The sequence below is a fragment of the Caretta caretta genome, chromosome 9 (genome assembly GCF_965140235.1).
Source record: "Caretta caretta isolate rCarCar2 chromosome 9, rCarCar1.hap1, whole genome shotgun sequence".
NCBI classification, from domain to species: Eukaryota; Metazoa; Chordata; order Testudines; family Cheloniidae; genus Caretta; species Caretta caretta.
This window is the reverse complement of record NC_134214.1, coordinates 7,041,954-7,059,816: the sequence shown is the minus strand read 5'-3', so window position 1 is coordinate 7,059,816 and position 17,863 is coordinate 7,041,954. Positions and strand designations below refer to the sequence as shown.

Genomic DNA, 17,863 nt, shown 5'->3' with positions numbered 1-17,863 from the left:
TTGAGTGGTACCCTTTAAACCTGGAACCTGATTTAAAAGAATTGCTTACAATTCTTCGAGATGTTGCAGGAACAGAGAAATTTGAACTCTTGCCATAGATACAGGTTCCAGTTCAATGATTAGTAAGTTAATTTGGTTAACGAGACTGCCAACTAGTAATAGCTTAAAAACAAGATTCACTGTCATATGTTAGTGTTGCTAAGAAAATGGCTAGCAAGGTATGTTAAGCACCAAAGCCTTGGCTTCTAAATCACTGGACACCATGTATGTATGATGTTGCAGAAGGAAACTATCTATCTGTTGCACAGTTCTTAGAATGCCATTGGCAACAATCCTATGAAGAATAAGGGATACTGGTAGGGATACTAGGTAGGGATACTGAGAGGAGCAATAAGGGCCTCCCAACTCCCTTAGCTTTTTTTGGGCACAGAAACAGAAGAAGCATTGTGTTGGTTGTGGGGAAGGTGGGCTTATCCTATCATTCTCTTTGTTACCAATGATATTCCTATTCTATTCTAATCTTAATCCTTCGTTCTAATAGCTTCCAGACCTAATGTAATAGAGCAGGGATTGGCAACCTTTGGCACGCGGCCCACCAGGGTAAGCCCCCTGGCGGGCTGGGCCAGTTTGTTTACCTGCCATGTCCGCAGGTTCGGCCAATCGCAGCTCCCACTGGCTGCAGTTCATCGCTCCAGGCCAATGGGGGCTGCAAAAAGCAGTGTGGGCTGAGGGCTGTGCTGGCCGCTGCTTTCCACAGCCCCCATTGGCCTGGAGCGGCAAACCGCGGCCAGTGGGAGCTGCGATCAGCTGAACCTGCGGACGCAACAGATAAACAAACCGGCCCAGAATGCCAGGGGACTTATCCTGGCGGGCCGCGGGCCAAAAGTTGCCAATCCCTGCAGTAGAGGAACAATTCACCATAGGTAGCTACAGTTGAATTCATTTCCCCATCTTACCTCACCTTCATCTACTGTAGCCACAAGAACTTTCTGGTTACAAATGAGGTCGTGCATCTTGCCTTGAAGGCACTATTACAAAGACCCCTCCTCTTTTCACTCATCTACTCCCACATCCTGCAGTTCTCTAGTTACAGGATTCCCTCTATTTTAGATCCCCAGTCCCTTGGATTTACTCCCTTTAACATAGTTCAGGGAAGGAAAGGGGAAAAGTCTGAAGCAGTCAATCTGTAAACAGCATTATTCACATGTAGTCAGCCTCTTGTTTCGCAGCCATTTCTCAGCCAGCAGTTCACAAGAGCAATCATGGAGATTGATACATAAGACTTTTCCCCCCTTTTTTAAAAATAATACCCTAACAAAACCTCCTGTAGGTATTTTAAAACATAAGCAGCTTTTTAGTGTTATACCAAACTTTTTTCTTCTAAATCTCTCAAGAATCAAACTACATTTAAGGGGCACCTTCACCTTTAAAAGCACCTATGTCAGTGTTTCTTTATGCTACATTTATTGTACAAATCCCAGTTCAGATGAGCTGATTTTTATCAGTATGCTTTGCACTTAAGCCAATTTGCATTATTTAGTTATGTGGGTCTAAAAAGTAACCAAGATCATAAAAAAAAATGGACATCAAAAAGGGATTTATAAAAATTTAATGTGCGCGAAACTCCAGAGACTATTTGATTGTGACAGGTATGTTGAGATTCTCCTACAAGACGTAGGCGCCAAAAACTCATGTGATAACATCAGATAAGTCTGCTACACCTCCAAACTGGCAAAAAACCAAACAATTCTAAGAAAATGCTAATTCCACAGGAACCAAGGACGAAGAAAAGCCCAAAATGATAGTGGTTATATAAGAGATTGGATTAAGAATAATCTAGTGTGATGTGTGCATGTTTACAGGAAACTTGGAAGATGAGATTTTAAAACAATCATCTAAAGGAAAGTCAGTTGTTAAAGGGAACAATTTGTTATATTAGACTTCATTCATGTGACCAAGAAAAAACGAACAGTAATAGGAGATTAGGTATTAAATGCTGGCTTTGCTCTTATACTAAGTAAGATCCGTCGTTCCCATCAGCCCTTCCTTTCACCCCTTAAAATGAAGCTCTTCCAACAACATTCACTGAAGCCTAATGATACTTAATTCAGTCTGAGCAAACCTATCACCAGAGGCTTATACAACATTATCTGACTGTGGATTTAACACCTCAACACCTGGGACTGTTGGGGAAGACAAATCCCACTTCCCTTTTTGCTGAAGGATTAATTAATGTTTGGTTGCTAACCTAAGGATGATTTTTATTTGTATTCTGTATGCATACTCACACCAGTTTATTACCCTTTTGTATGAATAAAAAGAGGTGGTTTATTCCCTTGCATCCCAACATTTTGGAAGGAGTTTGAAAATCATTTTTCCCCGTCACAGAAGGATGGAGGACTTAAAGAGATACCAAATTTTTCTGAAACTCCAAATCTTTATTGCCTTTCCTTCAGCAGTGTTAGGGGGCTTATTCCTTCACCCACTTACTTCCCGGGTCCTTCTCGCATGAACAGAGAGCAACAATACCCCAAGTCCAAAGGTGCAAACAATTCAATGTTTATTGGGGTGAGCTTCCAGCAAGCATTATTCCAGTTTCCTTCCTTAGTGTCCCCCTTCCCAGCTCTGACACCACAGAGCCTTACCTGTGGCCCTGTTCCCATTCCTGCCGTTGGCAGGACATGATTCCAATCATTTTACTGAAATTTAACTAACTAATCCTAACATATTGTAACATGATTATGTAACCAATTATATCCCACCACCTTAATTAGTTTACACCCAGCAAAATTAATTGTACAGCAGACAGAAACAATCACAGAACCAGATAGAGATTATACAGACAAACAATAGGGAAATGGGGATGACAGTGATAGAACAACAAAGAAATGAGGATTTCACATCCCAGCTATTGATAAGTGAGTTCTTGCCAGACAGGATGCTATCAAACTGTTTCCTTTTACATCTTCTAGGCACTTCCCTTTCTCTGGAGGCGATAGGCATTATCAGGACAGGATTGTATTCCTAACAGCCCAATAGCACTTTATTTCAATGTGACTACTTTGCAATGTGAGGATCTGACCGTTCGCTTCCCAGCTTATGGCTGCCTCTGCTGCTTAGCCAAAGATCTTAGCCTAAGCACAGGGCCTCAGACTGTCATAGTAAGAGAAGGCCCTTACACCGGCAGACAGGGATTTTGATTCTCTCTTTCTTTTATACCTCTATAACTAGCTAAGTGATAAGAATACACCTAAATTCTTAGAGTATAGGCCTTTACAGACAGGCCTGAATATCTATATCCTAACAAGCAGAGGCAGGGGTGCAAGTAGAAATCATTTATTGCCGGTACACTGCACTCATGGGGGGGAAGAAGCACATGACCTCCCCATGTGACACCTCCCTGTCCTGCCCCCAGCCCGTGGCCCCCGCGCTCTCCCCATGCCCTCCCCCCATGATCCTCATCCATCCCACATTACGGGTGGGGGGAGGGCCCTCTCCTCCTCCTGAGCTGGAGACTTCTGCTGCACAGACCCCAGACAGGAGGACTCAGAAGATGCAGCTGTGTGGAAGGGCTGGGGGCCGGGCTGGGGGTGATACAGCCGGCATGGGGCCACCCGGCAGCCCCATGTTCTGTTCCTCTCCTTGCTGAGGTGCCCAGGATAGCCCCGAACCGCAGTGCTCTCCCGGGAGCCACAGTGGGGAAAGGAGCAGAACGTAGGGCCGCTGGGCAGCGCCACGCCGGCAGCTCCTCTGGCGCAGCTGCTGTACCCCCCCAGCCCTGTCCTCTGGTGGGGCTGCTGTACAGACCCCAGGCAGAAGGACTCAGGAGACGCAGCTGTGTGGAAGGGCTGGGGATGGGCTATTCCTCTCTTTCTGGTACGCCATACCAGCTATAGATATCTTACTGGTATGGCGTGCCGGACCGTACCACCATACTTGCACCACTGAGCAGAGGTCACACAGGAGAAACTGGGATGTCCTTGGTTTTTCCAGGAGAGATGCTCTAAAGGTAGATAAATACACAACAGGGATCATTCTACTGAAAATCTTCATCGGGAACATCAAACTGCTCTAGATCCAAAGAGGGGATATTTCTGCTTCTCCCCCTTTTTAAATATCTAGGGGGAAGGGGTTGTTCAAGGGGCAAGATCACAGCAATCAGACACAAAGCCTACTAACGTGCACCATCAATACATGTCTCCGAAGCACAGTAGGCATTCCCTGTTGTGACCTATTACATGAAGACTTTGGCTCATTCACTTCCAACTACCTTTTATTAAAAAACATGTCTAAAAGCAACATCTGGGGGAAGAGGAAAGTTAATGCAACATTTCCTTCTATGAAAAACAGCTTTTATTTACCCCAGGTAAATATCCCTCCAGCTATTACCACTAAATAAGCAGCCAATGTAAAAATTTAAGTGCAGCCCACAGCAACAATAAATTGGACGGTCTCTGTAGCCTCCATCAACCTTTTATAGTTATAACTCTACTCATATGGATACCTTCCTGGCTTCTTAGATTTTTTACTCTATACTTTGGCAGCATGAGTTATGTTAGGTTATTTTTAAGATGCACAATCATCCATTTCTTTAGCTCTGGCCTCTCCTAAACTCATTCCATAATAAAGAAGAGCTCCAGAGAACTTCAGTGATCACTACACTCCCATTCTCAAAACAGCATTATTCGGATAGCCATGTGATACTGTTATTCCTAAAACATTATCAGGGCTAACAAAAGAAAATCTTGATTTGGATGAATGAGAAGCAAATAAAAAATGTTTGCTAAAGCATGTCCAAAGTTAACAATCCCATCTAGAGGTTTGACTAACACTACATATGTTTACGTCAACAGCTGTGTGTGGTAGCTGTCCAGGATATACCATTATGTTTATACTGTGCATGACAATGCTTCTTGACGTCTGTTTGAATTTAATTTTTCCTTCCCTTTAGATGTTGCCAAATATGTCAACAATAGTCACTGTTGGGCAAAGTGAATTTTTGTCAACATCTACTAGAGTTTAAGTGTTTAAAGAGAGTTTTAAGTGTTTACCTCGGACACATGGCCCTAAAAGGAGCAGGTCCTGACTCCATCCATCTAAGACTACCCACAGCCTTATATTACATCTTACCTCTCAGAGTTCCTTGAGGAGCACAGAGTTTCCTAGGCTAGAAAGGGTTACAGTTTTTAGTGCTTGGGCCACTTCAGTGCCAGAATGCTGGAATACCTCCCCTCCTGTCAGACAAACAACACCATGCTACCCACAAAGCAGTCATTCTCAACCTTTGGTCCATGGAGCTCTTTCTACAAGACCATTAGAATAGACTCATAAGAGTGCAGGAAATATTGGACCACCCCCTCTCCAGTCCTCCATGAGAGGTAATGATCATAGTAAACGGGTCTCATTTTGAAAGGCTTACTGAATTTCGATACTGCTTGGGCTGTTTGTTTGTTTTAAATGCTTTTGTGCTGAGCACACTCAGATATCTCCTACATATGGTAGCCAATAATATGCATACATAAAATCTATCCCTCCCAGCACTCCTGACTGAGCATAATGGGGCAACTCGGTGACAGTAATAAGTCCTATACTAGATACTGTTTTCAAAATACAGTAGAACCTCAGAGTTACAAACACCTGGGGAACAGAGGTTGGTTGTAATTCTGAAACGTTTGTAATGCTGAACAAATCATGGTTGTTCTTTCAAACATTTACAACTGAACAATGACTGAACACAGCTTTGAAACTTTACAATGCAGATGAAAAATGCTGCTTTCCCTTTATTTTTGTAGTATTTTACATTGAACACAGTACTGTATTGACTTTTGGTTTTTGTCTCTGCTGCTGCCTGATTGTGTACTGCCAGTTCCAAATGAGGTGTGTGGCTGACTGGTCACTTCATAACTCTGGTGTTCTACTGTAAGGCCCTAAAATGTTACCGATACAGACAGACAAGTGAGTGAGGTAATATCTTTTATTACCTCACCAACCTTCTCTCGCTAATATCCTGGGACTGACACGGCTCCTACTGCACGGCATACAACAATAGCGAGAGCAATTCATGGCGGAGTCGTCACGCAACACTCTACATGATAAGCTACTATTCTGTAAGCACTATGAATTGGGCCAAGAACTCAAGCCCCAAATAATAACAAGGGATTAATGTGTTATTTTCTACCAGCAAAATAAGTCTCCCATGAAAAAGCAACATGTAAGTCTGAATTAAACAAATACTATAAAATGATAGTGGATGAAGTGGAAATACTACACAACAATTAAGGATGAGGTAGAAGAGCAGGTTGCCAGGGAAGATTAAATGAAGTGTGTCCCTTCCTATACTATTACCCTGCTTTCCTCTTTTCAATGGATTAGAAAAATATTGTTATAATAATTACATGAACATTTTGCACCATTCAGGTTATTCTACTACAAGCTGTATAATTATACAGGATTTGAATTCCGAGGATGGATGTAAGCATGGTTATACGCTAAGTATCTGAAGAAATATGGTCTGAGAGTCAAATTACTTTCTTTTCAAGAGCCAAATCATTTGAAAGTTACCATAGTTCCTTAAGGAATGCATCCGATGAAGTGAGCTGTAGCTCTCGAAAGCTTCTGCTCAAACAAATTTGTTAAGTCTCTAAGGTGCCACAAGTCCTCCTTTTCTTTTTGCAGATACAGACTAACACAGCTGCTACTCTGAAACCCATAGTTCCTTAGTTATATTATACTTGAAGCCACCAGGCAAAAAAAGGATGTGTAAAGAACCTCTGAAATATAGCATCGACACAGCCACTGCAACTCCCTTAGCTCTGTTTTGGCAGGAGGCCACAGGTTGCGCTCTTCAGAAATGTAAGCTAATAATCTTCTGGGCCTAAAGGTCAATTTCCCATTTTCATGGTGCAAGGTCAAACTTGTTGACTTTAGAGCACAACTGATAATAAGAAAAGACATACAAGATCAGGAAAGGAAGGAGGCTGCCCCTGAGAATAGGAACTCACATGGTGAAGACAGAGCCGGAAGTAGCTCTAGGACCACACAAAGCTCTCACAGAGGATATAAATGTGTCCAAAACTCCTCTCAGTCTGCTTAAGACCAGGCAGAGTGAGCAGCTCACCAAATGCTACCCAACGTGTACGTTGGGCGGGAAGGAATTTGAGGAATCCAAGCCCCCAGAATCTCCCCATTCCCACCATGCAGCCAGAAAGTGGAAGGATGGGGAAAGAAGAAAAGAAGTATTTCCTTCCGAACTGCCAAGGAGCTATTTCATAAAGCATGGTCACACATCTTTAGAATCTCAGCTCCTTACCCCGACACTACTCTATTATGTTTTCACCATGACGACTCAATCTCACGCTATCACATCACAACTATTTGGGGCTCTGCTCTCAACACAGTTTCAAGGTTGAAGACCCAAGCCATTAACATCGTCAGCTCTTCAGGCAAATATACTAATTTACAAGACCAAAACCCTTTGTTATGCAAGCTATATCCCACACTCCCCCGCAATTCATTTAGTCCCCCTAACCTGCACTGGAGTTCTGAGTGCTCCAAACCTAGCATTTAGGATGTGGCAGCATAGTAGGACCCAGCACAGAGGATCATCATTAAGGTGGGAAATCTGAGGTAGGGAACCACCTGCTTTGGGAAAAGCAAGTTCTCACTCCCAGGACTGTGACCAGGCTTTTCTGGAATGCAGAAGGCACAAATGTATCAGATTGCTGTCCTAACAACCAAATCCCTTGTGATATAAAGGATACCAACAGAACAAGTCTTCAGACAGTCAAGCACACAAGTGAGTTGGAAGTAGTAAAAAATAAAAACCATTAACATGCAAAAGGTCTGTCAGATGCAGCAGAAATGCAGAGAACAGCAACAGGACATTTACACCATCCTTATTGGCCTGGATAAAACATTTGGCACAGTCAGCAGACCTGGGCTTTGGCAATTATTATGTAAGTCTGGTTGTCCAGAAAAATTCATCAACATTCTGAGGCTATTTCACGATGGAATGATTGGCCAAATCTGCTTAGAATATGTTCAGTTTGACCCATTTCCTATTACTAATGGTATTAAGCAGGGCTGAATAATTGGTCCACTCTTGTTTAATCTCTTCTATGCAAAAATGCTCAGTGTAGCTACAAGAGACCTGAATGCCGGTACCAGGATGTTTCCAATCCTCTGGAAAATTATTTAATCTGAACAGGCTGCGATCATCCATGAACGTCTTTGAAGCAATTGTTCATAAACTGAGGTATGCTCTAGGGGCACATATTCTAAAAGATATAAAATCGATTACAGACAGATTTGCAGAAAGGTATGGGCTGACAATCAACCTGAAAAAAGACAAAGGTCATGTATTAACCTATGTAGGAAAACCCTACATAAAAGTAAAAGTCACCATCAGAAACACACAGCGAAATGATGCTACAGACGTCTGCTATCTTAGTAGTATACTGTGGAATGATATCACTGTAGACAAGGAGTTGACAAGTCATATCAACAAAGCTAGTTCATCATTTGGCAGACTATCAGGCAGAGTCTGGCAGAATTGAGCTTGAAACCAAGTCTGTAAAATAACTGTGCTCTTCAACTTGCTGAATGGGTGAAAGATCTGGACACACTACAGGCGTCACATTAAGCTTCTAGATAAGTTCCACTTATGACACCTGTGTGCCATACTCCGCATCACATGGCAGGATAAAGTTACCAATGAGGTTCTGGAATGCAGTCACTCTACAGGGCTTGAAGTCAGGCTTATCACATCACAGTTATGCTGGGCTGGTCAATTGTTAAGGATGGATGACACCAGAATGCCAAGGCAGTTGCTGTGTGGTGAACTGAAAGTGGATAACTGCATACAAGGCGGCCAGAAGAAACACTTCAAGGCCACACCAATGCATAACTCAAAACACTGCAACGTTGACGCTGGTAGCCGGGAGTCGTCAGCAAGAGGTAGGTCACGCTGGCAAGCAGCCAGCAATAATGGGGTTACCCAGTTCAGGATTAACTGGCAAGCAGTAGGCAACAATGGGGTTACCAAGTTCAAGATTAACTGGCAAGCAGTAGGCCATAATGGGGTTACCCGGTTCAAGATTAACCGCAGTATAGATCTTAATGTACGGAGGTTGAGTCGTAAATAGCAGCATACTCAGCAGACACAGACTTTAACCCCTTCCTCCTCATCGCGGTACCTGTGCACTTCATGAGGAAAGGACTGCCACTCGCACATCAGGCTTTTTAGCCTTAACCGTACACACAAGAGGTAAAATTGGCGTCAGTGTCATCTTCGATCACGAAGGACAATAACAAGTCAAGTTTATAATTACTTGGCAAAATTAACCGTAATAAATCCCAACACAGTCCTGTGGCACCGTTCCCAAAGAACTAATGAAAACAAATTTTCATAGCAACGAACTCCAAGAAACTAGGGAGCTGGGATGCCCCCACTGATTAAGTTGCTGATGGCAAGAAACAGACTGGGACATAGTGCAGCACAGGGGCGGATTTAGAGTTAGTGGGGCCCTGTGCACAGCTTCATTTTCAGGGCCCTTCCCTCGGGACCTAGCCAAGAAAAAGAAAGCCAGACTCCTGTCCACCCCAGACACGATTCCAGACCAGGGCGCGGGCCGTGGGGCAGCAGCCAGGACCACAGGTGTGGGAACTAGGGGTGCGGGCAGGGCTGCCAACAGAATTGCCAGGCCCCTGGGCAAGGTGAGGGACCAGCTGTGGGCTAGCCTCCCACAGCCAGCCCTTCAGCGCTGCCCGGGCCATGCCACCTGGGGCTCCAGCGGCAATTTAAAGGGCCCAGGGTTCCAGCCGCTGCCAGGGGCCCTGGGCCCTTTTAAATCTCCAGGCTCCAGGGAATCTGCCCCTTCCCCCATCCCCATCGGCAGCCCTGGGTGTGGGAGGTGCTGCAGCACCCCCACGTTTTATGCGGGACTCTGCTGCCGCCCCGCACCACTTATGTTAAAACATATTGTTAGGAGCACAGAACCACCCAGGCTCCTGGGGAGACAGGGAGGGGCCCAGGTCTGAGCCCAGCCACAGGGGCTGCAGAGCAACCATGGGGGCTAAGGGGGATGGCAGCCACCTGCTTTCCAAGGACCCAGCAGCCAGGGGAGGTGAGCAGAGATCAGCGCACGGAGGCAGCGGGGTGCTCAGGTAGCCACTGACGGAGCCGTGCCCCCGGCCCTCACCTTCAGGTGGGTGTTCAGCCCATGTGGGTCTCTAGCCGCTTCTCCGGGCCGGCCAGAGTGGGGCCGCCGTGGCGCCTGAAGCTGTCCTCGGCCATGAAGATCTTGGTGTCTCCTTCTCCAGCCCCATGGAAGCTCTGCTCTGGGACACCCGGGGTCCCAGCTCCCACCCCACGCCCAGGACTCTGTGGGCTCCGCTGCCACCCCGCTAGCTGGCCTGGAGAAGCAGGCAGAGACCTGCATGGGCTGAACACCCACCTGAGGGTGGCGGGGGGGCAGGGAGGGGAGGCACAGCTCCATCAGCGGCCACCTGAGCACCCCGCTGACTCCATGCGCTGATCTCTCTTCGCCTCCCCTGGCTGCTGGGTCCTTGCAACGCAGGCAGCTGCGATTCCCCCTTAGCCACCGCAGTCACGCTGCAGCCCCCATGGCCGGGCTCGGACACCTCCCTGTCTCCCCAGGAGCCCGGGCGGTTCTGTGCTCCTAACAGTATATTTTAACATAAGTGGTACAGGGCGGCAGCAGAGTCCCGCATAAAACGTGGGGGTGCTGCAGCACTCTCTGTACCCCTAGTTCCCACGCCTATATTTTGGGGCCCCTGGGCCACAAGTATGTTTCGAGGTAAATCCGCTCCTAGTGCATCACCTGCATGGCTTAACACACTCCTGTAGGTTCTGAGTACTTAATTTAGCAATGTTGAATTCACTGTGGAAGAATCAGACTCTTGTACTATGAAGATCTAAAGCCTTCTGGGTTATCCGCTTGCAGCCTGACCCGCACTTCTTGCCACTTTTACCACTTTCAGTGTTTTGCATGCAGTGGGAAGAATCCTTCTTCTTTAAACTTGCTGACACGTTTACACGCATTTAGTGATCCAACCACTACAGGAGTGAACCTGGCTCTGCTGAACGCAGCTTTTCTCTCCTTTAAATGGCTACTGAATAAAGCTTGCCTCACCCTAATAACTGTTTGATTTTCAAAGGAGTTAAGTCATCCATAAGAGCAAACAGCTCTTCCACATTTATATAGGCACAGGAATATATTTGCAGCATGTTAGTTCCTATTTAATACAATGACAGTATAATCACCCTTTGTGTAATGTAATTTCGCCAACACATTGTGCAATAAGCACACGAGTCTTTTGTTCAGAGTCCTTTTACAATGATCTCGAAAGCAGAGTTAAATGTTCCATGCTGTCATTCTCCCTCTGCAAGAGGGGACAGGTTCAGCAAATAGCCAATGGAAGGTCTGGTAAATGGAAATCTAAAACTTTCCCCCACAAGTCTGCTTCAAACAAACACTGGGCACGAAGGTGGCTAAAGAGCAAGCCAGGAGCACTAACCTGACAGGACCTTCACCTCACTGAACAGGCAGGGTTATTACTTTTGTCCTAGGTAGGACTCATCAATTAAAGAGACAATGCAATCTTCACATCCCTGAAAGGAATTCAAAATCCAGATATTTAGGTCTGGAGAAGAATTTGCAGCACTTCTGTCGTGTTCAGACTTAAGCACATAGCCACACGTGCTAGCTTCACCTTGGTCTCCCAACAAATGGAGACCTGCAGTAAGGATTTCCCTGTGCAAAGCTGCCAACAGATTTACTAGCAACAAATAAAATAATCCAGCCATTTGATATGACATCCTGGGCATTGATGGGCGGAAGAAAAAAAAAAAAAAGAAAATACTCTTAAAAGGAGTGAACTTCTACAGGAGATGGAGACAGAAGTGATAAATATGCTTGCATTGTTCAAGTTATTTCACATGTTCTTCATTTGTGCAAGACCTGAATGGTCATGAGATTCGGAGTTGGGACAAGGCAGGTACTCCAAGCCTCGGGCCCCACAAACTTCTGGGTGCTATCGGTTAATTAAGAATTGCAAAGAGTATGCTTTAAATATACACACACTGTCAACTGCGCTCAAACAGCCAATCAAAACCATTCAATGCCATAAACATGAAGCCAACTAAAAATGCCATCTGTCCCATCCATATTCTGGGTTAGGGTGGTGGACAAAATACAAACCTCCTGAGGCAGTGGCAGATAGGGCCTTCACACCAAAGGGGTGTGGCCTAGTGTTTTAGGCATAGCTTTTAAATGATAAACTTTTAATCTACTAAAATATTAGTCACAATTTAGCTACGAGATTTGTGGACAGTTCTCTATTAGTATATGGTATACACCATACATAAATAAGATCAGTGGAGATCATTATAATCGGGTCTTTTTATGCAAGCCATAGAAATGAACATGGGACTGACCTTCCATTGCTCCTTGGGAAGCAGTTTCACCACCACAATGTCACCATTTAGGGCTCTGTTGCGAGCAACCACCCCATCAATAAAGATATCACGAATCCCATCCTATGGAAAGGGGAAAAAAATATGAAATATCAAAGCACAAAATACTAAGCTATATTTACTGCAGAAGTTTAAAAATACTCTAGCGACAAAAAACGACAGCGCACACACCCTGGGGAGAAGGAGATACATATTTAAACGTTACATAACACAGCAACAAGTCTGTTGTAACTGCAGCCAGCCGCAGTCTGTTCTGCCCCCTGCCGTCCAGAACCCCACCTTCTAAAAGAGATGACCTTGATTTCTGTAGCCCCACCCCATATACCCGTCGCAGCTACTCCACACAGCAGGGTTAGCTTCTAGGACACACTTGACACTCAGCTCACAATCTAGATTTGGTTTGGGAGGGGGTTGCCCACCTGGGGTCAAGGAGGATCAGGTTTAATCGCAGAGGTTCGTAGGTTTTTTAGGGAGTTGAGGTTTCATTTTCACACCTCTTTTGGTCAAGTTAATCTACTGCTTTCATTTTCACTCCCTTGTACTTCGGCAAGCTGATAATTGCGTGTGGCTGGTTGCAGAACACCATGAGCCTGTAAAACCCTAGAAGCATTTAGTATTAACCTGTGTATTAAGACATGTTCTCCTATTGTGGAGCCTTATCCCCTTTTCTTGGCTTTAAGGCATAAGATGATTGTGGGTTTCTTTAGGTGATAACTTTTTTTTCAAGAACACAACAAAAAGCCAACCTTAAGGGAACTAAAATCTTAACCACACTGGGGTTTTATTGCAGTTCCTCAAATACATGCTCACAATTCTCTAGTACCGGATAAGAGCTCATCTGCAGCATTACCATTATATGCAGTCTTCAGGAAAAACAGTAAGCATATCTAATAAGGCCTCAGATTTTTCAGGGTATCAACACGTAAGTATTCTGTTTTGCCTAGATAGCAAAATAACAGAGGTGAGACACTGCTGTCCTGTGGAACCGAGGCCATCCTCCAACCGAGCAAATTACTCTTAGAAAGAAAAGCAGCAGCAGCCCAACAGCTGTGTCAAAGCTGCCTCCCATGACAAGATGCAGAAAAATTGCAAAGCCTGTTGGACCAACATAATTCATATTGGAAACTTTTCTTTTCCAAAGGCCAGATTTTTGCACATGGCCCTACCTCTCTTCTCCTATCCCCACCCCGCCCCAAGCGAGATCCACCACGTATACAAAAAGGACAATTCAAAGCCTCGTTTTAAGAAAAATGCCCTTTTTTTATAACCTAGCTGTACAATTCCATGGTAATGCTGGCTTGTTCCAGGGCAGAAGGAAGTTGGGATGTGGGTTAATTTGTTTGCGCCATGTATTTTTTTGCAAAAAAAAAAATTAAAAGTAGTTTCTCCATCTGCCAACAGCAGCTCTGGAAGTGCTACGCCAGCCCATTGAAACTATGCTGCTAGACTAAGCAAGAAGGGATTTTCTTTTTCTGATTTGCAGCCAATAGCTCTCATTTTAAACAATTTATTCCTATATACAGATTTTTAACACCAGTTATTTCAATGCCTGCTAGAGCAGTGGTAATTAAAAACTGGCCCACACTACCATAAAGCTTTTTAAAGTAACATGTCATAAAAATGCAGCATTTGTTTACTTAGTGCTTCAGAACTGTGGTCTATAGAGTTAACTCACACGCTCCCAAGTGTCTGGGATTTTTTTGTTTCCTTCCCCCCACACCAATTCCTCACACTCCAAACCATCACCTTTTTGCATTACTAATGTAATTACAATGGGCTTGAATGGCAACACAGTACTGGGGTAACTTGCAAGGCCTACACTTCTACCGAGGTGTTTACGCTGTATTTGTTGCAGTAGCATCAGAGCACATTACCGCTTGTAAGAGGATCAGATTCTCTGCACTCATCTCCCATTCGACAAGATGTTTTATTACTATATAGCCTTCACCGAACAACAGTAGCAGCCTTCTACATTTCTGTTTGACAGCAGGGAGATTTGTGGTCATTCTAATCTCTTCCGGAAACAAGTTCTACAGTCATGGGCCAGCTGCCAAGAAAGCTCCGTCTCTCATGTTCAAGTGTCTCGCTCTCCAAGATGACAATTCCACCGTTCAAAAGATCACAGGTACTGAAAGCAGTCAAGACTGCAGCATGCGAGGCAGTGTTCTAATAGCTTGGGTCCATCCCATGGAAGTCTTTGATGATAACGCTTTTACCTTGACTCGCCATTCAACAGTAAGCCAGCGTACAGCGCAACAGTCTGGACCAACATGCTCGTAGGGACTTGTGACATTAAAGTGACCTGCTGCTGCACTTGAACCAAAATAAGCATAAGGCTGGTATAATAAAGCCCAGAGGTGACAAATGCAAGGGGTCACTGTAGCCATGTCCGATCTGACAGAATGGGGTGCAATGCCCAGACTAGCTGCAGAGGGAGATGAAGACTTTTCACAGCTGTAGCTATTTCAGTATCTGGCAACAATGGGGAATCTAGCAGGATGCTAAGACTGCAAGCCATTCTTCTATACTTGATGGAGGGTTATGCTAATGGCGAGTTCCCCAAATGTAACCCTCTCCTTACATTGACTACTTCCACCTGGCCCAGATATATCATCCTCCAGGGGCTGACTCTTCTGACCACTGGGCAATGGTGCTGTTTGCATGATTTAACCCAGGAAGAAAAGAGAGTGATGGCAGAAATGTAACCCTTAACTAACATCCCAGTGCCTATGTATTCCAGAACACAAAACTGTGAGTGATCTGCTTCATCATGAGGTAATAGCTAAGCACTCGGGGGAGTAAGGATAGAGCTCTTTGCTTGTGTACACAGTTGGACTTAATGACAGGTTTCAGAGTAGCAGCCGTGTTAGTCTGTATTCGCAAAAAGAAAAGGAGTACTTGTGGCACCTTAGAGATTAACCAATTTATTTGAGCATAAATTGGTTAGTCTCTAAGGTGCCAGTTGGACTTAATGTTTAGCTAGTGTTTTGTGGTTTAATAGGATAGGTTTAACAGTCTACACTTACCTCATTCATAAGAACATAAGAATGGCCATACTCGGTCAGACCAAAGGTCCATCTAGCCCAGTATCCTGTCTACCGACAGTGGCCAATGCCAGGTGCCCCAGAGGGAGTGAACCTAACAGGTAATGATCAGGTGATCTCTCTCAAGCCATCCATCTCCACCCTCTGACAAACAGAGGCTAGGGACATCATTCCTTAACCATCCTGGCTAATAACCAATAATGGACTTAAGCCTCCATGAATTTATCCAGTTCTCTTTTAAACCCTGTTATAGTCCTAGCCTTCACAACCTCCTCAGGCAAGGAGTTCCACAGGTTGACTGTGCGCTGTCAAGAGAGCAAGCAGAGAGGAGTACAGAACATTACCCATTTTCACACCAGGACTGTCGGTGCCAGTTTCAGGAAGCCCTGGAGACCGCTATTATGAGTTTCCTCCCCAGCGACTCTCAAGAATCTTCCCCTTTGCACCAGCACAAATAATACAAGACTTCCTCTATGGAAAGAGGCTTAAAGATCATTTTCTATGACTGACCGACCACAGAAGCTAACACAAATCTCTGGACTTTCAATCCTGACTCCAAAAGAATTATGCCCCAAAAGTAGGAGCAATATTAAACACAACCAACAACTCAGTGTCTGAGCAAGGCCCTTTTTCTCCTCTACCTCAAAACAAAACCTAATTTCAATATGAAACACACTGTCACATTAGGACATGAAGCCAACTAAACTTTGATCAAGTCACTACAAAACAACTGTCCTCACCTACACCAGCAGAAAGGTAACCTTGCCTAAAGGAGGCCCTTCAAATCACAAGAGTCCTTCCATTGAATGAATAACCGATGTAAAGAAATGGCCCCCTGAGACAGCAGTGAACCTCAAGCCAAGCTATACACCAGTGGTTTTCAACCTGTGATCCACGAAACCTCGTGGGTCCGCAGATTATGTCTAAGGGGTCAGTGAAAAGTTGTCATTACCACAGAACAGTGGTTTACAACCGTTGGTTCCCCAGACCCCTGGGGATCCCCAGACCATGTCTAAGATTTCCAAAGGGTTCTATTTAAAAATTTTTAGGGGTCCACAAATGAAAAAAGCTTGAATCCCACTGCTATACACAGCTTGCGCAAAAGAGGGTACATTAAAAGAAACCATGCATGGTACTTTTGGACCAACTTTATAAATTAGCTCATGCAGCGGATCGAAAATGGAGAGCATATTTGTTCAGGAAAGATTAATTTAAATCAATGGAAAAATCTATACATCCTCTGTAGCCATAGACCAAGGGTTTACAATTACACTAACTAGTGGTCCTCAAACCTGGGCTCAGCTGGTGTCTTTGGATTAGAAACAAGTGTCCCCACTTTCATCAGAAGTTCAGAGACATTAAGTAGCACTTTGCAGTGTTAAAAACAGTTTTTTTTCACACTATGTACATACCTTAATGTTTATTTTAATGTATCCTAACTGGTACATCTTGTTACACAAATCAAAGTGACATTTCCTACCCAGTACAACTACTATCTTCATACACATTCATTTAAGAACTACAAAGAATTATAAATTATACTTACTGGAGATGGAATGAAGGCTTCATGGTATTTCTTAGGATTTATTCTCAAGGGTCCCTTAATAAAAAAAAAAAAAAAAAAAAAATCAAGATTACGTCTGGAACATTAGTTTTATGTAGTATTAGTTAAACTGGATGACTATGAATAACATATTTACTTTGAAACAGGATAGATATATCTGAATTTCCATTGCAAATCTTAAATTTTGAGATTAGTACCTGTGTGTTGGAACCATTTAAATCCAAAACTAAGTATATACGTCAACCTAGACGCAACCCCTTCCTCCACTCTCCACCTGCCAAACAGCTAGAAGTCGGGGTCTCAGATTCTGTCACACATTACACCACAAACCAGAGTACTCCAAAAAAAGGCTTTGCAGAATTAGACATTGACATCATTTTTTATTGAGCACTGAAACTACATTCTTCTTCTATTTTTCCTAATTTTAAGATTCCCAGGATATCTCAATTGCAGTGAAAATTCACAGTTCTCAGTTACATAAGGTTTTCCAAAATGACATGGGAATGTTACACTAAACTTGGTTACTTTGTATCTGTTTGCATCAAGAATCTTTATTGTTTGTATTGCAGCAATGCCTAGGAGTCAGTCATGGACCAGGGCCCCATTGTGCCAGGCACTGTATAAACACCGAAGAGGATGAACCCTGGCCCAAATCCAAGTTACCTGCTAAAGCACGGCAAGTTGTACTAAAACCATGGACTCTGCAATATAAATGCACAAAAACAAAAATTCTGCTTAGGGTGAACGACAAATACTCCG

At 44.1% G+C, this 17,863-nt stretch overlaps 1 protein-coding gene across 3 annotated transcripts in view; it reads right to left on the bottom strand.

Moving 5' to 3' along the window:
* DIS3L2 (DIS3 like 3'-5' exoribonuclease 2) overlaps nucleotides 1–17,863 on the bottom strand; it is a 282,912-nt gene that overhangs the window by 223,538 nt on the left and 41,511 nt on the right. For all 3 annotated transcript variants that reach the window (XM_048863668.2, XM_048863662.2, XM_048863667.2), the window contains 2 exons: nucleotides 17,087–17,140; nucleotides 12,458–12,559 (listed from right to left, as the gene is read on the bottom strand). In XM_048863668.2, coding sequence (XP_048719625.2) covers nucleotides 12,458–12,559; nucleotides 17,087–17,140 — 156 coding nt within the window. The remainder of the gene's footprint in view (nucleotides 1–12,457; nucleotides 12,560–17,086; nucleotides 17,141–17,863) is intronic.